We start from the raw sequence: 25,118 nt of genomic DNA, 5'->3' as shown, positions 1-25,118 counted from the left end.
ATTAATAGGCAGCAGGTTTAAAACAAATAAAAGGAAGCTCTTCTTCACACAGCGCACAGTCAAGCTGTGGAACTCCTTGCCTGAGGAGGTTGTGAAGGCCAGGACTATAATAGTGTTTAAAAGAGAACTGGATAAATTCATGGTGGTTAAGTCCATTAATGGCTATTAGCCAGGATGGGTAAGGAATGGTGTCCCTAGCCTCTGTTTGTCAGAGAGTGGAGATGGATGGCAGGAGAGAGATCACTTGATCATTACCTGTTAGGTTCACTCCCTCTGGGGCACCTGGCATTGGCCACTGTTGGTAGACAGGACACTGGGCTAGATGAACCTTTGGTCTGACCCAGTATGGCCGTTCTTGTGTGCTTGTCTTTGGTTGTCTCCTGCAACAGATTGAGTAACGTAGAAAATTTTATGATATCTGAAACCACTTATCTTTGGTTGGGATCTGGGCTTAATGCCTATTTGTATGTACTAAACCACTGAGCTATTTTGTTAATAAACCTCAGTTGTTTTATTCCTTAAAATGACTAGTGTAATTCTTAGGATGACCATAGGTGACAGATACTAATTCAGGATAAATGGGCCTGTCTGGGAGGAGGTCCTTTATAAAGATATCTCCCATCCTAAGTTTTCTGGTAACAGGTCCAGTAATTGTAAGGTTTACAGTGTGGATGCTCAGGCACAGGCTTGGAAACACCAGGTAGACAAGTCCGGGTCCCAGAGACCCAGGTTTAGTGTGCAGAACAGACCATAATGTGCTCAGTCCTGATCTCACTGAAGGAAATTAGAACTTCCACTGAAGATAGTAAGAGGAGAACCAAGCCTAAGTTTCAGACTATTTGTGGTCCATAGCATTTTTGGCAAGAGGAAGAGTGTTCTGGCCAAATTTAACTTCTGTGAGTGCTATATTTGATCACATAGTAAAAAAATATGAGCATGGGTGAGTATTACACTTTCCAAGTACACACAGTATTTTTGTGTGTATTTTGCTGTGTGCAGTGTTTAGTTTTATTTTCAATGTACTTCACATATAGAATATTGTTGGTACTATAAAAAAGTGCTGGAGGTCCCATAAGGGTACCAGTTTGTTCACAAAAAGCCTGATCCTGAAAGGTACTGGGTACTTAGAATTCCTAATGAAGTAATTTGTTTTAAGAGCTCTCCACAGTATCAGGCTCAAAATGTACTACAAGCTGAAATATATGCATCTCAGAAGAAGTGTTCTGCATTTTGCAGAATTGAGTCCTTAGTGCTTATGGATTCCAAATAAAAACATAGTAAATTTTAGAATATATTTGAAATATACTGGATTACTTTCATAAGGCATATTATCTATGTAAACAGTGAAATCCAGGTATATTAGTTCATAAGCACTTAGCATGTGTCATTCAACAACAGAGTTTCTGTGATTCCTACATCCTAGCCACATACTATGTTTGTTGTGCTCAATGCTTCCCTCACTTTATTTTCCTTAATTCATTCTTCAGAGTTAGCTGAACCACAGAATCAATAAGAGTTACGTGTCCAACTTCTGTTAGGCCAGCATTGTCTCTTTTTAGTCAGAAAATAAAGACTCTCTAGGTCTCTGGCCACAACAGATTTTCCATGACTATTATTGTTACACTAGCCCTCTAGTCTCGGAAGGAACCTATCCATAATTGAAGAAATCTCTACAGAAGCAGTTAAATTCTCTCTCTCCCCTTACTTACAAACAGCAGGAAAGAGAACAAGAAAGTGAGAGAGAAAAGGAGAGAGTAAGGGACAGAGGTGAAAGTTGGAGAAGGAAAAAAGAGGCCATGGTGGGGTATAATGTTTATTTGGGTACTGGGAAGTCTGTGGGAAGTGGCCTCTCAGGTGGATCCAAGTTCCCAAATCTCATTTTTCCCAACACATCTGCTGGGATTGTGAACCTGACATAAAGGGGTTAAATTACTGAGGAGCAGGTGCAGCTGGGACTCATTAATCTCCCAGCTGCAGCTGACACCCATAACATAGGGAAAACATGAGGCTAAGCTGCATTTAGCTCTATTTCTGAGTGGGGGGAAAGATGTTGTCCTTCTGAGACTGCTAGCCAAGGAGGACTTTTTATGTGGCAGAATGGTGAGATCTTTAAGTTGGTGCTTGTATCTAAGAGATGGGGATGTTTCATTTAGAGTTTATGCCTAGAAAGGGGACAAACCTTCTTGGGCTCTGTTTTGTGGGGGCTGCTTGCACAAAGGGTGAAATTCAGTCCTGTGACAGGAATCAATATAGAGAACATTATTTTCCTATTTCTGGGAAAGCCATACCTAAAAAGCCACAAAAGGATCTGATGATTTGGTTATTTTCAGATCAAATGTGGGGGCCTGAATATTTGATTAACTTCCCAGTTATCATTCCTACCTGAGAGAGAGCTAACATTTGGGGGAGAAAGGAAGGTGAGGACCAGGACAAGCAAAACTAGGAGGAAAGTGGGTCTGGTTTACATAACGAAAACCACAGGCAGTCTGGCTCTGTCTCAGTGTTACCCAACTAGACAAAGCATAAAAGTATCTGATTAAATAGGTTCTAGCTTTGGTCCATCTCTAGTAAGAATATCTTGTTTTGAGCTCTGACTCTTTCAATGTGTCCACACTGAAAAACTCTGCCCTCTAATTCTCCATTGGTACAGTTCAGGTGTTTTTATTCCCACCCAATTAACTACTCTGAGCAAAGATAGGCAAGTGACAAACTGGTAACAATACCTAAGCGCTGTCTAAACTACAGCTTCCACTGGGTTCTAGTCTAGACAAACCCAAGGTGTGCATCTATATTAGCAGATTGTAATCTCTTTGGGGCAAGGTTATGTGTTTGTACAGTAACTAGTAAAATAGAGCCCAACCTTGCCTTCAGGTGCTACTGCAATATGAATGTTGATGATTTTCATTATTATTGGTATTTCAGAAACTGCTAGCTCTGGTGCAAATGCACAGTTGTTGACACCCACTACTATCTGGAAAAGCTTGCGTACTGTTTTACCATCAGGTCACGCAAACCTGCTCAAAATCTGTGCCTCATCTATGTTAGCATTTACAAAGCTGCTGCCCCTGCTGGCAATTGCTGCAGAACAGTTACTGAGCACTTAGAAATCCCACTGACTAGTAAGAGCTGTGGATTCTCAGCACTTTTGAAAAAACAGGTGATATTGACACAGACAGCACAGTTTACTTAATAAGACCTTGCTGGTGAACTCTGGATTCCTTCTTCATTGTCTCGAAGAAGTAATACTAGTAAGAGAAGGAAACATTTGTTTTGAAAACTGTAACATTTTTAAAATAAATGTAGAAGAGTGTAAGCAATCTGTGTGTGCTCTAAAACTTCTATTTTTAGATATTTCAATGTAGAAAATTGTGGATTAGGGGAATTATACTGGGGACAAATTTGGCCTTGAATGTCTAGCAGACATATGCTTCCTTCCAGCTTCTAAGGGTATGCCTTTCAAAAATGTTCACTGACCTCAATGGGACCAGAGTTAAGACAATGTTTGTTACTCTATTGGAAACAATTTAGGGTGGAACTTTGAAAGAATGGTTTCTGTTATCACTTTGCACTTCTGCTCACATGTAAAGGTAAGATTACACTTTAGTGCTGCAGATGAGAGTTATTCAAAGTCCAGTTTAGCATTCCTTTTCCTTGTTACTTTCAATTCACTTTTCACTCACGGGGGCAGGTAAGAAATGTTAGCAGGAATGTGATTCTTATGGAGGTTGCTAAATGTAATTGGATTGCTTACAGTAAACTAGATAGTAAATCTGTTGGAATTTAGGGAGCCTTTCAGGCGATAAGTATGTCGACAATTATTACTGTGAGTGATTTAACTAAAATTGTAGACTTGCTGAATCTCAAAGTTTACTAAACTCACATGTGTTTTTAACAAGCTCTTGAATGAGTACAAGGTCACAGAAAATCTCAGATTGAAGTAGGAATTGGTCTGAACCCCATTATCATTTAGTCACTTGACTAAACCCATGTAGACTACAGTAGAATTACTCCACTGAATAAAATTAGTGGAATTAGGTGCATGTAATCTTTGACCTTTAGGTCACTGGTTCAATCCAGCCCAGGTTGGAAATGAGTCATGGCCCTCCGATGGATGCTGGGTGATCTCATCTGTGTAAAACAAATCAGCATTTTCAATGCAGTTTCTAGTGGATAGGTGTCTCTCTTGCAATGGGCACTAACTTTCACCCTGAGTGTGCCAGCAGAGAGTCCAATGATCTACTGTGCATAGAAACTGAATTATCCCCTCACTGTACAGGTGGTCCCTCCAGAACGTGGTTGAGCCAGGGGCATGAAAATGAGAGGAAGTAGGCATTATTGTTGCCTGTAGCTATGTGCAGGCTCACCCCTGCAGCACCTCCTGCTGGCTTGTCAGGAATTAGCTCATCCAGCTTCTGGAGTACCCTCTGCAGGCTGGTATTCTGCCTTACCTCTGGTCCCTCCCAGGACCCCAGTGCCCCTTTTCTCAGGGGTGCTGCCCTTCTGGCAGTAACCCCTCAGTCTCAGGGTCTCCTCTCTCTGGGGAACCCCCACCCTCCTCAATCTGGGCTACTGCCAGTCATCACCAAACCCCCACTCCCTGGGGCAGACTATAGTGTAAAAGCCATTCATCATAGGCAAGGGGGTTCAGACCTGCTGCCTTCCAGTACCTCTGTGGGCCTAGGACCAGGCCCTGCAGCCTGGGGAGTTGCCAGCCTGGCGCTCCCCTGCTCCTCTGGCCTTTCCTCAGTCCTGCCTCGCTCCAGTACCCTTAGCACTCAGGCAGCTAGGTCCATCTCCCTCCTCTGCCAGGTCCTGGCTCACTGACCTTTTATAGAGCCAGCTGTGGCCTGATTGGGGCGTGGCCACAGCTGTGGCTGTTTCCACAATCAGCTGAGGCTTGCTGCTTTCCTAGCAGCAGCCCTCTCCCAGTCTCAGCCCTCTCCCAGGGCTGATTTCAAGCTCTTCAGGGCAGGAGTGGGTGACCACCGCTCTACACTGCCCATACTACACCTGTTTTATGCAGAGGATTTCAGACTCTAAAGCTGATGATGCAGCACCAATTGTGCTGGTTTTTTAGGTGAAAGTACTATCAAGTGTCTGAAATATGCTACCTGACAATCTATGAAGTTATGAGAATAACCCATTAATGGTAAAATATTCTAGCCAGACAAACTTCTGTGTAAGATGTAGGTTCAATATCTTGGTTTTGTCACTTGCTTTCTTGGCTTGCACCTATGTCTGAGTTCTGGTTTATGCATGGAACACAAAGGCTATATTTCAGCTTGTGCATATATAAAGTGCTTTGTTGAATCTAGTTTTTAAAAGCTGTCATGACAGGGTGCCCACTGTTTTGCTTGGAAAACTATTAAACAATCTAAAATCTCACTGTTGGGTCACTTTACTACTTGGATTGAAATTACTCTTCTTTTCATCAATCATTTCTAATTAATCCATTTGTACCACCCTATATAAGTACTCTTCCTTCTCCAAGTATGTGATCCTCTTGCATGGAGGGAAGAGTTTAGGTTGGGAAGATGCTAAGGATGAAGAAAGAGGTACAATGCACACAAATGAGCAAAACAGTTCATGAATGAAAAATGCATCCTGTGCCAAATTGCCAGGCACAGAGATTTCTAATCATCCCATTAGAAATGAAGATGGGTGAGACTTGCATGTAATTTTTCAAGTGTTACTTTTCTCGGGGGGGGAGAATGCAGCCTCTGTTTCCATGCCAAAAAAAGGCTACAGAAGAGAAAATTGTCTCTCAGGAGTAGAATCTTACACACAGACCTCGATATCCTTCATGTGAGATGTTAGGCTTTGTCTAAACTACTAGAGTACGGTGACCTAAGTTACGCTACTCCAGATAGGTGAACGTAGCTGAAGTCAACGTATCTTAGGTCGACTTACTGTGCTATCTACACCGCGCTGCATCGAGAGATGCTCTCCCGTCGACTTACCTTACTCCTCTCATTCCGATGAAATACCGGAGTTGACCAGAGAGCACTGTGCAATCGATTTAGCGGGTCTTCACTAGATCCACTAAATGGATCCCCGGTAAGTGTAGACATGGCCCTAGACACATGGCTGAACTGGTCTTGACTAGTGCCTTTAGTGTATTGTATACAGGCCTGCTTTCTGATAACATTAGTCATGCATGGTGTTGTGCTGTGTATTGGCATTTGTAGCCATCTCCCCCAGCAGCAACTGGTAAATGGCTTCACTTTCACTTAATGGCAATTCTCCAAAGCCTCAGGAGTCAAAGACCCTTTTAAACCGAGTTGTGAATTTAGAAGAACAAAGTAGCTGTGGGAGTAGGCTATTCAGAGACTTATTTTTTGGTGTGATCAAAATGGTATGTTTCTCTATTTGGATCAGAGCAGAGGCAAGACTTTGGTTTGGGAGTGGACTTGTACCTTAATATAACTTTCTCCCAGCTTAAAATGAGAACCTTCAACATCCTAAAATAATAGGACTTCAGACCACACTTTCCCATATGATTTGGCTTTACTCCAGTACCTTGATTTAAATGACAGCCTAGATCTTTTGGATCAGAATGCTGAGCCTATAGGAAATATACAAGTAATTCTGAACTGTGAGTTAACTGCTCTTGAGTAATACACTTTGGCAACTCCTGTAATTACTAGTCTGCACCAAGTGGATGCTAAACTTATACCAACTGGTATACATAACTCAGAGCAAAGTATGCAAACCTTCACAATGAAAGATCAACATATTTCCTCACATCTCCATTTGCCTTATTTTAAATATTTAAATAGAAGAACTCAATCTGAAATGTCAGCTCGAGTCTTAAATTTTTCCAAGGTCAGATATCAGGATACTGCAAAATGAGTCTTCTTTTGGGATGACATCATTTTTTTTCTCCTCCTCTGCGCTTGCTTTCTTTATTCTAATGGAATTATACAGTCTGCTGCAGAGGAGGCTGGGCAGAGTTCCAAAATGATAGGTCATTGTGAAGAGCAGTGATGTGGTGACTCAGCAGAAGCCTTTGCAGTTTCACTGCAGTGCTGTTCACTCCCAATCTTCCTGGATACCAGTCTATTCTCTGACAATGGCTATCTCCAAGTCCCTCATTCTTATATTGATATCAGACCAGGGCAGTGGAAGGGAGAGGAAAAACTCCATTGAAACTGAAAATGTGAAATTGCCCTGCAAAGATAAAAGTTCTTTTGGTAAATAACAATCCTAGTAGCAGAGTTTGCCTACTTTTGTACAGTTTTTGATTACCGGGCAGCTCTTCATTTGAAACAATATTGTATTTCAAGACCTCTTATTTCATTTTGCATGTCTGTAAATGTAAATGTATTCTGGCAGCACAATGAAAGCTAACTAAACAAATTGTATTTTTTAAAAACCTCAATAGCTTTAGTTCTAGTGGCACTTTTTAAAAATCTAAGCATATGACTATGAAATGATAGGCAATTTAATCTATTTTGGTTTAAAGGCAATAGGAAACCTACTGAATGCTTCAAATGGAAACCCATCTGCCTGTCTAAACACCTGTCAAAATACCTTTTTGTATTCAGGTCTTAAACTTTTTAATTTGCTAATCCCTTACAAGAATTGAAATGGCTCCCTCTTGTGGCAAAAGAAAAGCAGCAAAGGCACTTCATAAAAATCTGATCCAGATTTGAATCTGACACTTCATCCCCGTCCAAGATTCAAAGGTTTGGGGTTTGGCAATGGTAGAGGGACAGGCCATGCTCCCTATACTCAACATGTGCAGAGAGAAGTTCCCTGTTTGGTTCTGTCATTCCCCACATGGAATGTGGGAAAGTTATACCCCTCCATGTCCCTGTCCCCCATGGTCCTCCGTAAATCTAGAGGCCTGCATGTTGGGAGGAAGAGGGATAGAGGATACACATAATGAAACCCAAATACTTTTGGTAAGTCCACCCAAGAGCTAATGAAACTCTGGTTCTACTACATCTTGCAGAGAGAGCCCACTCCACATTGGGGAGCCCCCTCTTAAATGTTTGTCTCTGGGACTAGCCATGACTACAGAACTTCCTGGCAATATAACTACAGTTAAGTTATGATGCCAGGGAGCCATGTGATTTGGTGCTTCTTCCAAGGTTGAGCAAATTCAAACATCATGGCTGAAGAGTTCAGAGGAACTTGGTGAAAGAATTCTGAGGTCGTGGATGATCCAAGTCAAAGATAGCAGGCAGATATACAATTCAGACCAGAGTTTGGATTACAACCCCTGCCCCCACTACCCCAGATCTACCAAATTCAGTTAACAACCATGGCAAAGGTTTGGTTCAGGCCCCTCTCAACTCTTGAAAGGTTTCTCCAGAGAACCTGCTGTAATGATCTTCAGGGAAAGGCAGAATTTTGTTAACTCGCATCCAAAGTATCTCACCCCAATGCTGTGTACTATGAAAATTCTCCTGTTTTTTTTCTCTGCACATATCCCTGATCTCAGCCAAGATGCTACAATGAAAAGAAACAGATTCCTAGTTAATATTTTTAATAAGAATGACTGTTCAAAATAGCCTTTAGGAAATGTAGTAGTTTCTAATAGAAACTCCTCCTTTTTGTTTCAGTATCTTCACATTTCCTGTGAATGTGAATTGTCCCTCACTGGAATCTGTTAGTGTACTGATACTCAATAGCAAAAGCTCCAGACTGGCCATTCAGAGTAGGATTGAGTACAAAGGTTTTCAATATTGCTATAAGATCAATTATTTTGCCAATAATAATTTCTGAATCAGTATAAATAAAAAATGCAAATTTCATTCCCATAAATCTTGCTATATCATCAGATTATTATGGATGGCATTTTCTTAGATTGTGAATGATTCTTTTTTTAACTGTACTTAAATTTAAAATGTTTCTGACTCATCCTCATGAACAAGATCTAATAATTAGACTTTACAATGGATTCATCTTTACTAATCTCTCATCCGCCTCAGTGAGTTAAAGCCATAGTCTCATTGTTACTCCTCCCCAGATTCTATCCATATAAAATTGGTATTCCTCTTAGAAACTGGGATTCTAGAGATGAGAGCATTTTGATTGATACAGATGGCACTAACACTTGTTGTTGACTTGCTGCCCAAAAAACAAGCCGCTTTCCAGCGATGGTGCTGAATGATCATTCAGTACAGCCCATTTGACCTATTTTAGATACTTTGGTACTTATTACCATAGTCATCTCACAATGTTTTTAATGTATTTATCCTGGCCTCACTCCTGTGAGGTAGGGGAAGTACTACTATCTCTAGTTGACAGATGGGAAGCTGAGACACAGAGACCCTAGGTGACTCACCTAAAGTGACTGGTCATACAAGAGGCCTTTGGCAAAGCAGGGAAATGAGCCTGGATCTCCCAAGTTCTAGACTTGACTTTAAGAACATAAGAATGGCCATACTGGGTCAGACTAAATGTCCATCTAGCCCAGTATCCTGTCTGCCAATGCCAGGTGCTTCATAGGGAAGCCTTGTCTTTTTCTCACACTCTCATCCTGTTGCCATACGGTTTGGAAAATGTAATGCATAGGAATTGTACTTTTCTACTTTTCTTTTTCTTTATAAGGAGGCAGTATGGTACAGGGAATGTGGGCCTGGCCTTGGAGCCAGGAGCTAGGGGATTCTGTTCCTTGCTCAGCCACTGACACGCTCTGTATCCTTCATTTCTCCACTTAGGAAAAACATGCCATACAAGTGGCAAGTCTTAATATGCTTTCCATAGAGTCATTGTCCCCATTGTCTAAGTGTTATCCATATGCAAATAAAAAAGCACTTGTGCCTTAAATCTTGTGTAACTACCATAACAAAAACAGAGGAAATAGCTAACAGTGGAGGACTTTAGTGAAGACCAAAACTTTGAATTTTCTGACTTCTGTGGCACTAAGATCTCTCAGCTTCCACTATGGTAGGAAAATACATTCTAAAAGGTATAGGACAGATTGTGGGCCATGCCTAAGCTAACCACAGCACGACTCAGGAAGGTGCAAAGAAGGTGCACGTTTTCCTAAAACTAGCCAGGCAGAATTAGAGGGGGTTCGGAGAAGTGCGGTGAGCACAGCTGAATGTAAATAACCCCAATCTTTTCATCTGAAAGTGGACTGAGGGGACGTGATAGAAGTACTGCAGATAACATGACTGGTACATCTGTCCCTGGCCTGTAACATAAGAACAAGGGCGGGGGCGGGGGGTGCAGCTGAATTAAATTCTAGGTGGAAAATCAAAGCTAGTAAAGAAATAATGTTTTCAGCCCTGGACCGAGGCAGGGGGGCTCCTAGCCCCTAAAGCTGTCGGGCTGGACGGGACCGTGAGCGATCCCCGAGCCCAGCCGCCGCCCGGAACCCCGCAGCGCCGCCTGGCGGAGAGCGGAGGCAGGGCCGGGCTCTCCCGCACCCCGCAAGGAACAGGCGGTGCCCTCGCGCTCTGACGCGGTGACGTCAGCCGGTCATGCCCCCGGAAGTGCCCGCGGGGAAGGGGCGGGGCGCTGCCGGCAGAAACATGACAGGAGGCGGGAAGCGGAGACCCCGCGCCGGGGAGCAGGTACCGGCCGCGGGGCGCGTGGGAGCCGCGCCTGCTCCACGGGCACCGCCCAGGGAGCGCGGCCGGCTGGCTGGCGCCGCGAGGCGGCGGCGGCGGCTGCTGTCCCCGGCCGGGCCGCAGACGGGGCTGCTCGGGGCTCGCCGTGGCGCTGCCGCTGCTCGGAGCAGGTCTCGGTGCCGCCGGCGGGGTGGGCTGATCTGCTGGGCCAGGCGGCCCCGCGCCTGCTGACCGGAGTCCCCAGGGTCTCCCGCGCCCCTCGGGGGCAGGGCGCCCTGTCCGCGGCTGTTACGAGCTGCAGAGGTGGGACGAGCCCGTTAGACCTACTTCTGCGAGTCCTCTGGAGCCTTTCGCGTCAGCGTGGCCTTGACCCCCTCTGCATGCGTCTGGAAACTTGCACCCAACCTAAAACCTGTCAGATTCAGCGTGTGAAATTCCTACCGCTCCTTTGTAATCCCCAGAGAACTCGCTCTCCTAGGCTCCGCAGTCCTGGAGTCCTGTTAACTCACCCCCATCCCCGCGCCACCCCCCGGGTTAACGTGTGTGTGCATTTCGTTGCTGTTTACTTGCAGTGTGAAAAAACTAAAGAAGTCAAGAAGAGACGGCCCAACCAGGCAGATGTTCCTGATCAGCTGCGTCAAGAAGTAGAAAGTTGCTATCGGCTCAGGATGCCTGAAGACTTTTATCAGTTCTGGAAGTTCTGTGAGGAGCTAAAGCCTGACAAGCCAAGTGGTGGGCTCTAAAAAAGAGGACTTCTGCATGCTGAATGGCTTAACTTGAGTTTTCAAAAGCGATCTGAAGGCAGTTTAGTGACCAAGGCAAATGGGAAGCTTTTGGAATGATTTTTCCAGTTTAGAGAGAGGCTAGTGTTTCCCCAACTTTGGTATAACTTTAGGCTGGGTAAAAGGTGTATCGGACTAGGGAACACATCTCTATTTAAAGTTGTGTGTGCGCATGCGTTTGTCCGCTTCAATTTGCGGATTGTTAAAAAACTGACCTATTTGAGAGTGAAGAAGTTAAGATTAATTCAGGAACACTCTTAATAATCTGACCTTGAAAAGAATGAGTAAACTTATTTTTAATATTTAGGATTTACTTGTTAGCTTTCAGACATGCAGCCTTTTCACAAATATTTTTTCAGGTTGGCTAGGGGATGTTTGGGCATGGGGGAAAATCTGTCTCCTAAAACAGACTGTTTCTAGATGTTTTGGTCTAGAAACAACACCTTAAAATAAATCAGTAGAGATTGCTGGAGGCAAATAACAGGTTTTTTTTGCAAAAAAAGTATTAGGGCAACATATCTTTGTGAAAGGAAAGCTGCCTGAACCTGAGTACTAAAAGCTTTAAATGCACAGGTTAGAGTATCTTGTATGAGGGAGAATGAGTTTGGAGTCTGATTATTTGGCTTTTAGGCTTGCTGTGTGATACCTAAGCAATGTGAATTTGAAATGTGCTATAATAAGCACAGCTTCAGTTTTGTTCATGTCAGCTTTCCATTTGGAAATGGAAATGCCATATGGCTGAGATCTTGCTTCCTGCATGCATGCGGAAATGTCAGACAGTTAATAATTTTGTTTTGCAGAAGCACTCCTATCAAGTATTGGACTTCAGCTAGTTGGACCATATGATATTCTTGCTGGAAAACATAAAAAAACAAAATCAGCAGATCTGAACTTCAACCTTCACTGGAGATTTTTTTATGACCCTCCTGAATTTCAGACTATAATTGCTGGGGATAGCAAAACTCAGTATCACATGGGATATTTCAGGTATTGCATTTTATATATGGTCCTTCTATAATCAAGGTGTATTATCTTTTCCTCCATTTCCATTGATGTATGTAATGTAAGAACTGTGCACCATTGTGAAATGATAGAACCTCTACTTATTACTTCCTTCCATCAAATAAATGACAACTGAAGTGTCATTTTTAGTAGCTAACATTATAGGGCAAAATGTATTGAAAGGACTGGTGATGAGGGTTAAAGACTATATCTTACAAACTAAACAAACCCTGTCTTAATTGTAATGATAGTTTTTAACTGCTGCCATGATGTCCTGGAGCAAATGGTTATCTGCTTCTGGGGTTGGACAATCGGGAGGAGAACTGTGTGTGTTTTTGTTTTTTCCTTTTCCATACTTGAGTGAACCTGGCAACAATGAAAATATATGCTTCTGCCTTATTTCTTCTGTACAGAGCCACTTCTTGTCAAGATCTCTTTGCTGCTCCAGCTAAAGAAGTGGCTCTGGTATAATTATTCTGTATTCAAATACTTAAAGTTGTGCATGTGAATCTAGTGTGATTCAATACTGAATTTAAGCTCTTGGTGGTCTCTGCTGTTTGTAGTGAAGAATTAATCATTATTCTAACTGGCATTCTCTGAGAGGCAAAGGATTGGAGACTGAGGTGGGTGGGAGGTGCCTAGAAAGGCCCGTGGAAGTAAGGGGAGGTTAAATTTTAAATGTCCAGTGATAAATGTAAGACTTCAGCCTCCAGTGCTCTGTTCAGCATCTCTTGTGCATGCTAACTTCACTTTAAAGAGAAAAACCCTACTGTTTGTATACATTTTGTTTTATAGGGATGTGCCAGATGAACTTCCAACGTGGGTTGGTGCAAACGAAGCAAAGAAAAGCTGTGTAATTTCTCAAATTGGTGACAATGTATTTGCTGCAGTCAAGTAAGGTTTACAACTTCTGTTTCCTAACTAAATGCAATTAGTTTTCCTCTAAGCTACAAAAAAGTACTAATCCTGAAATACCTTAACTACTTGTTTAAGTACATTTCTGATTGACTGTTTCAACTCTCTCCTCGTTTCTCCCTCCCCCCTTCCAATTTTTGACAATTTGGAAAGGGTCAGTATTCTAATCTTCCTCTGCTTTTTGAAGGTTGGTGAGTTGTGGCAGCTGGCACTGTTCTTCTATCTCTCACTCATTCACACACCTGTGTAGGTTTTTGACTTTGAAAATAATACTAGAGAAACCTCTACAAATATGGATACCTAGATTACTAGACCCAGAGTAAATTGGCTGACCAGTCTTGAACTTTGCGGTTGTACTAAAATAGCCAGGGTTGCTTTTCTTTATAAAGTCCAGTGTGTGTTTCTGTAGGAATAGAACTTTTCAGCAGAAAATGATGATAGAGGTGTTAACAGAAGCCATGATTTAAAAAAAAGATTGCAGTTTGTCAGAATGATTGCAGGTTGCATTTAGAAATGAACGTTTGAAGGGGGATGAAACACAATGGTGAAAAGAATTCATATGCAGAACATTTTACTAAACCAAGAGTGTCCATCTCTACCTTTATACAAGTGACTTTTACATGTTGGCAAGGACATTTGTCATTCTAAAACATAACTAACAAATAAAAACTGTCACTACTAAGCTGGGACCAGGATAGCTTTCTTTTACAATTCATAGGAGATCCACAAGGTTTGAATTGCTCTAGCATAATATCCACAAGATGGAACTTTAGATATCTTTTGACCTTCCTGAAATCAAAGTGAGGGGAAACTAGGTAAAATTAAAGCTTTATAGGGGGTGGTGCACATCAGCAAGAAGTATAGGTGTACTGAAAGGACACTGTTCCTCAGACACCTAAACAGAACACTTAGTTTATGCAACAGATGGTTGGGCAGGGATGTATCCAAATAAAGATGTATTTTGTGTTCTGGCCACACAGGTGTGTCCTTCTTCCAAAGTCTTGGTGGGTTCCTCCTCTTGGGTTAGGAGCTTACTTTGCTTAGAGCTCTGAGCCTTTGAGGTAGCCTTTAGTTTTTCAAATGTACTATGTTTGGACTATAAACAGCTTAGTCATGGTCTTCCCTTCTGATATGTTTCAGACATCCATGTTCTTGTTATTCTGTTTCTAACTGATTACACTGTGTTGAGTTCTTTAGCTGTAAACTATTATTGCAGTGTGGGTTTATTTGTGCATTGTTCTATTTTCACTTAATTGAATGATGACTTGTTTACTCAAGGTCATTAACGTTAAATACCTTTTTAATGGCAACATTTATTCCAGATGTTAAACACCATGACTTATTAATTAATAATGCTTAAAAATAATAGCCAGTCTTTTTTTTTTTAGAGAGCAGATGCGGTGGTAAGAATCCACATATGTAAAGCACCCTGAAAATATATTTTTAATTTAAAAATCTTAAATTTTATACTTCTGTAGATACCTGTCTTTTTTTTATATTTTTCTTTTCTGCATGATTAAAAATGGTATGATATGGCTTGAAGAAAACAGGACACCCCTTCAGCCACCTTTAATTTTTCTCGCTGGAAGCCTTTCTTTGCTGATACTGGTGCTCGTGGAATGAGTTAGAAATGCTACCAATATATTGTGTCTCTGAAAAGGAAGAGACTTCTTTAGGTCACCACATCAGAGATGGCCATAGCTGGAAATGGGACACTGAATGGAGTGTAGCAGTGCTATGAAGTGGAACCAATCTTTTTTTTTTTTTTTTTTCCTGGTGCATGGTTGGCTGGGTCTTGCTCACATGCTGAGAGTCTGATTTCTCTGTGCGGTGTTTGGGAAGGAACCAGATTGGCAGTGGCCTTGGGGTTTTTTTTCCCTGCCTTCCAATGGAGTGTGGGTCACGTGACAGGATTATCTGGGTATATCTCACTTAACCAATTCCCTGCCATTGCAGGGGCCTCAGGCATTGGTGCATCTCAGTTCCTCCTAGTTTCTCCCTGTGACACATGATAGGTTAGTCTCCTGCGAGCTGTAATACTTCAGTTCTTGGGGGTTTATTGTGCAGGGGCTAGGTGGTGGTGGCTGCCTGTTTTATATACAGGAGGTCAGACTAGATGATCTGGGGTTCCTTGAGCCTTGAACTTATATTTTTATATAATTTAAATGAAATAACGTACTTGAAGCAACACACAGGAACAATAATGGCTAAAATGTTATAGGGAAAGCCAGCAGTGATCCCTGTTTTGTTGCCTAACACTTTCTGTTAAATGGTCTTGTGACCTTTTGCAGCAGAGCTCTTGTCTTTGGCAGGGGACAATGCCATGAATTACTGTTTAGATCTGGCTGACAAACTTTTGAAAAAAAATCTCCATTTCTGTGCTATGTCTTACATTGTTACTGTTTAATTTTAGCAGCATATCAAAACCCCTAAACGTTTTAAGGCTGGGTGGCTACTTTGGCAGCAGTATATGCTGCACTGGGAACTCTCCAATGCAGAGACTCAGCCAGTTGCTGCCAAAGCAACTGCATCGGTGGGGTGGGGAGAGGTGAGGCTTCTCTGCCCACATCACCTTAGTCCATTGGGTTACCAGATGGAACAGAGGCCCCTTAGCTGCTCAGAGCTAAGTGAGACTTCTCGAAGAGAGAGACAAATGTCCTGGTTCTCAGCTAGCATGAATGCTAGACTCATTTCTGTTACTGGTGTTAAGTCTTCATCTGTTGCAACTTTTGTTAATATCAACACCTCAGACCTCCACAGAGAGTTACATATTCTGAAACTAGAATCCAGTTCTCTACTATGGCAGACGCAAATTCTATCCATTTAAATGTATTGCCTCTCAATCTCCTGTCTTTTGTCCTTGACTATGATTTATTTTAAATGAAGCTACTTATGCAAAAATAACCCACTGTTTCATTGTCATGCATATTCTTCCTAATGGCAGGTTCACTGAAAATAGCCGCCTCCTGCTGTCAGCTAATAAAGTCCCATAGCTTAAGTGGTACAAGTCTGTGCTGAACATCCATGGTTCAAACCTTAGTGGCAATGCATGATGGCAGCATTTTTACAGTTGTGCATGACAGAATTTGCATTTCATTTCCTTTTAAAGGAAGCTACATTTAAAAACTACATTTTTTTTAAAGTACTTTAGGTTGCACAATCAAGCACTCGGGTGATAATGCCAAAATGAAGGTTGCATTCACAACCTTCATTTGGCCCCTTTGTGTGCATCATGATACTGTCTCTATATCAGGGGTAGGCAACCTATGGCACGTGAGCTGATTTTCAGTGGCACTCACACTGCCCGGGTCCTAGCCACCGGTCTGGGGGGCTCTGCATTTTAATTTAATTTTAAATGAAGCTTCTTAAACATTTTAAAAACATTATTTACTTTACACACAACAATAGTTTAGTTTAGTTATACATTATAGACTTATAGAAAGAGACCTTCTAAAAATGTATTACTGGCATGTGAAACCTTAAATTAGAGTGAATAAATGAAGACTCAGCACACCACTTCTGAAAGGTTGCCCACCTCTGCTCTATATGATCATGTATTACCTGTTTTTTTTCCCCCCATGAAATTCTGCCTTACCCAGTGCACCGGATAATTGGAGCTCAGAGACTGAATCTCATTTATGGACTGAACGAGGCTGTCTGAATGTTTCCTGCCTCATTTACTCTAGAAGTTAGAACACGTACAGAGGATGAGGCAGAGGACTGCAGGAAGAGACAGGATAGTTTTGTTGGCTGAGCAAAATGGGAGCTCAACGGTTTTTGGCTTTAGTGTGTTAACTTTTGTGAATGCCACATCGGATCAATTCTGAAATTTCAGGGAATGTTTTATGTATTGATGAGCAGAACCCCACTGAAGTGGGAAGGGGAAAGGGAAAATGGGGGACATCTGGTTAGCAGACCCAGCAGCTTCAACCACCTCTGTGTCTATAGATAATGGATGCCACCAATGGGTTTAACACCTTCCAGGATAAGAATACCCCATCTCAGCTTGCCTTTCCTGCCAATGCAGTTTAAAATGGTGACACGTTGAATTACTTGTCTGTCCGACAAAGAAAAATAAGAATGGTGGTGGGAGGGGAATGGATGGTACGATCAGAACCCCTGGCATGGAGGGAGAAAGGGGACACAGCCCCTAGCATGTGGCAGAGAAGGGATTGGGGAGGGATACTGGTATGAGGGAGGAAGAAAACGGGGAACAGAGCCGCTGGCATATGGGGAAGGGTGAGGGTTACAGAGAGAAGGGAGTTGGAGGAATGGAAGGAGCCTCTGGGGTGTGCAATGTGCTCAGCCTCCAGAGCAACAAAATATGCCACCCTCTGGTAGCTAAGGCTGGTGAATGCAGCATAAGAAAATTCAGTTCTGGCCTTGCATCTGCCATCAACTTCATATGATGAGCAAGTCACTTAAATAAAAATTTTGTCAGGTTACACACCAGTTGTGTGTTCATTTTCTGGATAATCAGCCTGAGACACTTAGGGCCTCATTTTCAGGAGCACTCAAAACTGCAAGGGATGTCAACACCTCTGGGAGAGAAGGAAAAAAGTTAATGTTTGTGAGGCACTCTGAGCCAGTGATAAGCATCATAGAAAAGACCAGAAGAAAATGAATAACTTTGTATTCCAGTCAGGGTTTGGATGATATGTAGCAAATAAGGCATGAAGCCACTCACTGAATGATTACAATAAAAAAAAAAATCACAGCTGCCTCAGCTGATATGCACTCTCTGGCCCATGCACATATAGGAACAGGTCCTGTAGAAATAGTATGAGCATGTAACTGAAGACTGCATCATAATATATGTGCACAAGGCTATACAGGCAAACTTAATTCTAGCATTTCCAAATCTTTGAGTGCTTGAGCGTAACCTAATAGCTTTAACATGCTATCTTTTGTATGAAATGGTCATACACATACACAACCTTTGATTAGAAAATTTTTTGGCTAAGAGATTAGGGGACTTTAATTAAAAAAAAAAATTCTAGATCCTGAGACAGGTGACCTGCTGTGTAATGAGTCTTCCTTTGTGTTTCAGATTGTTTTTGTCAAAAAAGCTTAAGGAAGTGACAGATAAAAAGAAAAGTGGTATTTTGAAAGATATAGATGAAAACCTTACAAGAACGGCAAAAGAATTGGGTTATTCGCTGGAACAGAAAACCATGAAGATGAAACAAAGAGATAAGAAAGTATGGCTTTTTTTTTTTCTGACCAACTAGGTAGAAAAGTTGCTCTCCTTAAACTAATTCACTTTAGCTTTCTCTCCTGTTCAGCTAAGACACAATCTCCAGAGCATTGACTAAGGGGTGATATTGTCTGAAGAGTTGCTCCCCTTGTTCCTTCCTGTGCCTGAAAGATGGAGGCTGTTGGATGCGGTTTTCAACAGTAGAGGATATCAACTCAATCCACTTCTAATACTACACATAGTGGCTCACTGCTACCAGACTGCTAAGACAGTGTGTAAATGTCCTCTTGGTGACATCCTATGACGTCACCATTATTCTAAAATGGTTGTTTGGTATACACTTATTTTGGAGGAGAGCTCTAGCATTCCTGTATGGCTGGGTTGGTCACTGAGTCCTAACTCAGTGATTTATTTATTCTAGATGGGCTGCATAGATGGCAACCTTTTCTATGAAATGTTAGGCCATGTAGTGTTGCAGGAAACCTCTCTGTATCATGGTGGCTGCTTACTGCCTCCTAAGCACCCTGTCCTGGCCAAGAGTGCTACTGCAGCTCCCCTACTCCAGTTTTCTCCTTCACAGGGTGCCTTAAATTCTACACAGTCCAAAGATTAAACTGGATCCCTGCTGGGGAATGTTTTATTCAGTCCTCCAGTACACACTGGCCCTTCAGGCCACAACTCCAGGTCAGTGTCTGTCTCCTTAGTTAAGGGGGTTCCCAGCTCTTGTTTCCTAGAGCTGGCTTACAGTTCAGTTTCTCTGCAGGAGCCAGTCTTTCTCTCTGCAGCTGCTTCTTCAGCCAGCTACAGGCTTTTTCAGGCTTCTGAGCATCCCCCAGCTCACTGTCATGCCTGTTGGCTCTGGCAGTATCAGCTTCTTCTCTCAATCACACACATACTTCCTGCTGCATTTTAAGTTGGAATCATTGGATTCCTCTCAGATAAGCCTCATCTTTAGAGCCCTGCAAATCTGTGACTATCACTTTATCCCTGTGGACCATGTTTGTGAATTGGATGCGGATACAAATTTTGTATTTGCACAGGGCTCTACTCATCTTGTAGTCAGCGCTGGTTTAGCCCAAAGACAAGCCAGCCTGTTACATGTTACAACCTCCATACTACCCAAAAACCAAACCCGAATTCCCTGTGCAATCTACCACTAGCTCAAGGAGAAGTAGTGCTGAGGTCATTCTTCATCTGATGTCTATTGGATGGCAGGATCTGACCCATCTAAGTAAGCCAGCCAGCTGCCCACCTTTTTTTGTTCTTTAAGAGCTATATAAACTTCCAGTGTTGGGGAAACAATGCTAATCTCTCTTTTGAGAGAGTACCTGCTGCTTAAACAGCCACCAGCACCTCCATGTGTCGTACCTCTGTCAATTAAACTTGCCATTTTTAAAAGCAAACGTTAACTTTTAACCTGCATTTACTGAAGGGTGCACTAAGGAAATAAAGTGTAGGATTACTGAAGTACAACAGCAATTTTTAATACATATATCTTCAACAGGCCAATGATGAAGAGCTACTAACATGAGTAGAGAACTTCTAACTGGATACCTACTATCTGCATGGGGGAAGGGATAATCTCAAATTTGATCAATTTTCCAAGTACTACAGATGAACTAAATAATATAAAACAATGTCTGTTACTTTCTATTTCAAGTTTATACATGTATATCACCAGTGTGTTTGACTGAAGGAAAAAGAGAAAATAGGTGAACACTATAAAGCCACTGGTCAGCAGTCCCTCAGCTTTTAGACCAAGTCAAATCAACCTCCATTATTTAACAAGGAAATTCTTAGACCTCTCTTTATTTTGAGAAGCAGACTGCCTTAAGGCACATGCTGTGAGAATACTTGGAAAAGTCAGTTTGACTAAGGATGTTTAGGGGCAGAAATTAGGTATAGATTAAAAACTCTTCAAGTTGGGAACAAGCTGAAATTAGCATACCTGATGGGTCAGTTTTTGGACCAAGAGGGTAATAGTAATTTGAGGATACTGCAAGTGAGATTTCAAGTTTGCAAAAGACACTAGAAGTGGAGGCAGACCAAATGAAGAACAATGCACATGGATTTTGATTATTTAGACTGAGTCAGCACTGTATAGCAATGCAAATGTGGAATGATGTAAAGCAGCCTGGTTTCTTGCTTCTAGTCTAATGGAGAGAAGAAGTTCTAAATTGAGGTAAAGAGCACACTGAAAAGAAAAAGCAAGGGAGTCAGGAAGTTTGTACATGGTGATGGGGTAACTGATATTCATCCACAGCTTTAGAAAAAAGGGTCAAATTGGATACGTTGTAGTTAGGAGAGAACCTGCAAAACAAGTGGTGGTATTACCTGAAGAACTTGCTAAGCCTTCTGAAATAGCATGAAATACAGATCTCTATTTACCCAGGGTCAGATATTCTTCCCTTAGAGCAGTGGGTCTCAAACTCTTTTTTTCGTGGACCACTTGAAAATTGCTGAGGGTCTCGGTGGACCACTTAATGATCTTTCCAAATGTTGTTTGTACCATTAGCTAACTATTGTAAAGCACTTTATCTAAAGGCGTTATATTAAAAAAACAAAAATAACTCAATAATAAATGTTTGTTTTTTGTTTGTAGACCAAAATACACAGCTCGTATTTTAATATCAGTTGTCTTACCTTTCTAATGAGATAGATGTGCCACCTCCCCTCACCGCAGCAGCCCCTAAGCTGGGGCTGAGTCTCTCCCCTGCCACAGCAGCCACAGAGCTGAGGAGGGGAAGGAGGGCCATCTCTCTCCCTGGCAGCCGCAGCCCTGGAGCTGGGGAAAGTCACCTCTTTGGCCGTTGTAGCCCTGCATGTCCCAAATTTCCCCCACCCTCTCTTCTCACCCTACTGCCCCCTCCCAATGATAGGCTTCATAAAGTCAGTACTGCTCAGTCTTTCTCCTGATAGCCCCTCTCCTCACCTAATTAAGGTTTAAGAGCTAGGGTGCACAATCAAGAAACTGGGGTAACAAAGTAAATTGAGATACTGGAAAAAATTTATCAACAAATACATACATAAAGCAGGTGATAATTTTTCTTTTAACAAAACTGAAAATGCCTATAAGGGGATAAGAGCCAGTAGCAGTGTGGCTTGTTGCACAGTCTGTCAAAAGGAACAAATTATTGTAGCATGCATTTAGATTAGCATTGCCTTCCTTCAGTGATTGTAAGAATCCCTCCCTGTTCTCTTCCCCCTCCCCCCCCCCCGCCCCAGTCCACCAATTAGAATGTTCCATCACTGTAGGGTTTACAGTTGGGTAGCTGTAAAATGCTGCAGGGGTTGTCATTATTTGATTTGGAGGCAAGAGTGAACACTGACGTAGTGCCTTGAAATTCAGGCTCCAGGACACAAAGTTAGTTTATCTTCTGGTTGACCATTGAGGGTGATGTGCCAATGGTATAGCTTGAGCAAGGTGGTATCTTATGTAGCTGATGTTACTTTGAACTTACTGTGCTGTACCATTTTTCTTTCCTTTATTCAGGTAGTGACTAAGACATTTCATGGAGCAGGCCTGGTTGTGCCTGTAGATAAAAATGATGTTGGGTACAGAGAGCTCCCTGAAACAAATGGTAAACTGTTGTTTAATTTTTTTATTAAAGTAAAAGCACCCTTGTTCAGACCCTTCTTCTGTTCTTAGTCAAGTTGCACTCACACTTCTGCTGGCTGATGCAAATATCTAGACTGCATTTATACTAGGTAAGAGTATTAACAATATTGTGGGGAACAGAAAACAGCTGATCTTTTATTGTCATACATATTCAAGTGCTAATTTTGGTTTGAATCAACATTTTGTTTTAATTGGATGAAAACCACAGTCCAGTGAAATACTGAAAACTATCCTGAAACAAGCAATTGAAGCTGACTGCATCATAAATATATTGCTGAGGAACAGGGCTGGCTCCAGGCACCAGCTGCAGATTCTACGGGGCGGCATTCCGCCCAATCCTAGGGCGGCACAGCTGCTTTTTTTGTTTTGTTTTGTTTGCTGATCCGGCAGCCCTGTAGGGGGCAGCGTCACGGCGGAGGGGAGTGCCCTGCTGGGATCAGGCTGTGCACTCGGTCTGCCCCAGCCGGTGCCAGGTCTGCAGCAAGCCCGGCAGGGCAGCCTGCGTCCTTCCCTGCCTGCCGATCGGAGCAGCGTGGAGCCCTTCCGGCAGGCGGCACGGCTGTCGGGGCTGTGTGGCGAGCGCCCCGCTGAAGCCCTGGCTGTCCCCCTTCTCTTTCTCCACCCCCCGCTAACCCCCTGCACCCTGGCTCTGGCCGCCTCACAGGGTTTTTTTTGTTTTTGTTTTTTTTTCCCCTCCCTGCTTTGCTGCTCCGGCTGCGCCACAGGTTTTTTGCTTGGGGCGGCAAAAAAGCCAGAGCCGGCCCTGCTGAGGAAACCATTTAATTTTAATCTGATAATGAACAAGAGCAGGTTTAAGTGCCATAAAACTTCTTTATGACACAAGATTTCACTCAACATGTATACTGAATCTTCAGGAGGCAGCACCTTGCAGTATTGCTCTAACTTCTGAGAATAACCTGAAGTACCCCTGTTCCGGAGCAAGTAAATTCTCAACTGTTTCCATCCACAACTCCAAAACCAGACTCTTTTTTTCCTATAACCCCGTATTTTAGGATTCATTGTGCTGCTTGGGTGAAAAAGATCATTGTGCTTTCTATGGCCGAAGTTGGTACATACCTAATTCAGATGCAATGAATGAGTTCACATTTTAAATAACATCAGTGTGGAATGTACTTTTCTTCATTTATAATTACAGCTAATCTTAAAAGAATTTGTAAGGCCATTGTGGATGCTCCTAGCGATGATGAGAGACTGAAAGCCTTTGCACCCATTCAGGAAATGATCACTTTTGTTCAGTTCGCTAATGATGAATGTGATTACGGAATGGGGTATGAACTGGGAATGGACCTCTTTTGCTACGGCTCACATGTAAGTACTAAAACGTACACTTAAAAGTTGTGTGTTGGGGTAGAACAGGACTTAATTTGGGGGGCTTTATTCTTGCCAAAAAACCAAGTTGACATTGTTTGCTATTTTACAGAAGATACAATAGGCCCTCAGTTTGTAGTTGCTTAATGGCTTATTCATATTCAATGAGACCATCTGGTGTTTAAAGTTGTTTGAAAGAGTGTTCTCGCTTTCCACTATCGCTAACTTAGCAAATGTAGTATATATGACTTGGCAATATATACAGTCATTGTGCAGTTAGTTAGGCACCTAAAAATGCAGATAGCTGGGATTTACAAAAGCACCTACATTTTTAGGCACCTTTGTAAATCTAGCCCACTATTAACATCAAAATTAGTATTTCTTAATTGACTTTTTTTTCCCCCCTAACACTAAGGCATTGGTGCCCAGATTTTATGTGTGTCATACCCATCCCTTACCAGTAATGGAATCTGTCTGCCTCCTGTCCCCTGCCTGTCCATTACAGCACAGTTGGCTCAGCAGAGGAGCCTGGGGGCAGAATTAGGGATGGGGGGAGGAGCTGGGGCTAGAGGCAGGTTCCTGGCAGCTGCAGTTCCCAGCATATCCTGAGGGAAGGAGAGGATGGCGTACAGGAAACTGTGCAAGCCTGGGACCAAGGATCAGGCTCTCTCCCTCTGGATCCCTGAGCTATGTCTTTCTGGGAAAGGAGGCAGCCCCAGAGCTGGGCTCTGGAGGAGAAGGGGTGCAGGTATCTGGGCCGGAGGGGTTGTGAGTGTCTGGCCCCCTACCTGGGCTGGGGACAAAGAAACAGGAACTGGGTTGTCATAGGCATTTCTTTAAGTCCCTACTTCTAGGAGAATTTTTGTGTCTCTCTCTATTGTTACAGACATACTTGCTGACAGGTGTTTTGGTAATTTATTTCAAAATAATTGAAACTGGTATGATAATAATTGAAACTGGTGTTATTTTGTAGGCAGAATTTTCCATTTTTTTTTAGGGCAGAATGCCCACAGGAGTAAACTGTGTTGAATTGTGTTGTCATTGCCAAAGGGAAATATCTATTCTTACTATAGATGTGACAAACCAACAAGTGTGCTAAGTACAGACTCTGATACCCCCTTTACTAGAGTGAAGTTACAACTGGATGGATAGAAATAACAATGCTTGTGAACAATAGTGTGGAAAGTCATAGTTTCAATTTTGCCACTTAAATTATCCTTGTGTACTTTAAGGGTCACTTTGAACAAGGGTGGGGGTAGACAGGAGCAACCTTAACCATAGTTCCTTAATTTGTATTCAATCCTGCCTGATCTAGAGGAAAGCTACATGGCTTTCTCAGTGTGTAGGACAAGGTTAGAGTTCTTGAAGATGATAGATTAGGGCCTGTGTTCACAGTCAGAAGAGGAGATGATTGTTTGCTGTTCTGTCTGCCAAACTCTGCTCACTCACTCACTCTTCCCCCCTATAATTTGCAGTATTTTCACAAGGTTGTTGGTCAGCTGTTACCACTTGCATACAACCTGTTGAGAAGGAACCTCTTTGCTGAGATTGTTGAATCACATTTAGCTAACAGAAGTGAAGAGAATATGGACCAACTAGCAGCATGATCCAAAGAGAGAGCTTAAGTATAAAAGTTTCAAGTATTAGTGATAAATTTGTTTTTGGCATTAAACTGATGTAAGGGTTTTTCAATAGTAATATAAAGTAATGTTTGTGTGTGGTAAATAAAATTTTTTTTAGTAAAC

The 25,118-nt window shown here is 42.3% G+C and overlaps 1 protein-coding gene across 2 annotated transcripts; it reads left to right on the top strand.

The window, feature by feature from the left end:
• The first annotated feature begins 1,981 nt into the window (after positions 1–1,981).
• LOC120406573 (histone PARylation factor 1) lies at positions 1,982–25,118 on the top strand. 2 transcript variants are annotated; one of them, XM_039541505.1, is made up of 8 exons: positions 1,982–2,100; positions 11,102–11,261; positions 12,112–12,298; positions 13,109–13,207; positions 18,279–18,429; positions 21,919–22,006; positions 23,201–23,373; positions 24,849–25,118. In XM_039541505.1, the coding sequence occupies exons 1-8, from the start codon at positions 2,098–2,100 to the stop codon at positions 24,978–24,980; spliced, it is 993 nt and encodes a 330-aa protein (XP_039397439.1). In that variant the 5' UTR covers positions 1,982–2,097; the 3' UTR covers positions 24,981–25,118. The 2 variants fall into 2 exon arrangements, with proteins under 2 accessions (XP_039397439.1, XP_039397438.1); XM_039541504.1 differs by lacking the exon at positions 1,982–2,100 and adding an exon at positions 10,393–10,532.

The sequence above is a fragment of the Mauremys reevesii genome, linkage group 5, assembly GCF_016161935.1.
Source record: "Mauremys reevesii isolate NIE-2019 linkage group 5, ASM1616193v1, whole genome shotgun sequence".
Classification (NCBI taxonomy): domain Eukaryota; kingdom Metazoa; phylum Chordata; order Testudines; family Geoemydidae; genus Mauremys; species Mauremys reevesii.
The sequence above is the reverse complement of the archived record's forward strand: the minus strand, read 5'-3'. Positions and strand labels throughout refer to the sequence as shown.

Bases quoted from the DNA above. Each gene is read 5' to 3' on its own strand.
- LOC120406573 (XM_039541504.1), top strand. From the start codon at position 10,440: ATGCCCCCGGAAGTGCCCGCGGGGAAGGGGCGGGGCGCTGCCGGCAGA. The intron at 10,533-11,101 runs GTACCGGCCGCG...GTTTACTTGCAG, and splicing joins GACCCCGCGCCGGGGAGCAG to TGTGAAAAAACTAAAGAAGT. The intron at 18,430-21,918 runs GTATGGCTTTTT...TCCTTTATTCAG, and splicing joins TGAAACAAAGAGATAAGAAA to GTAGTGACTAAGACATTTCA.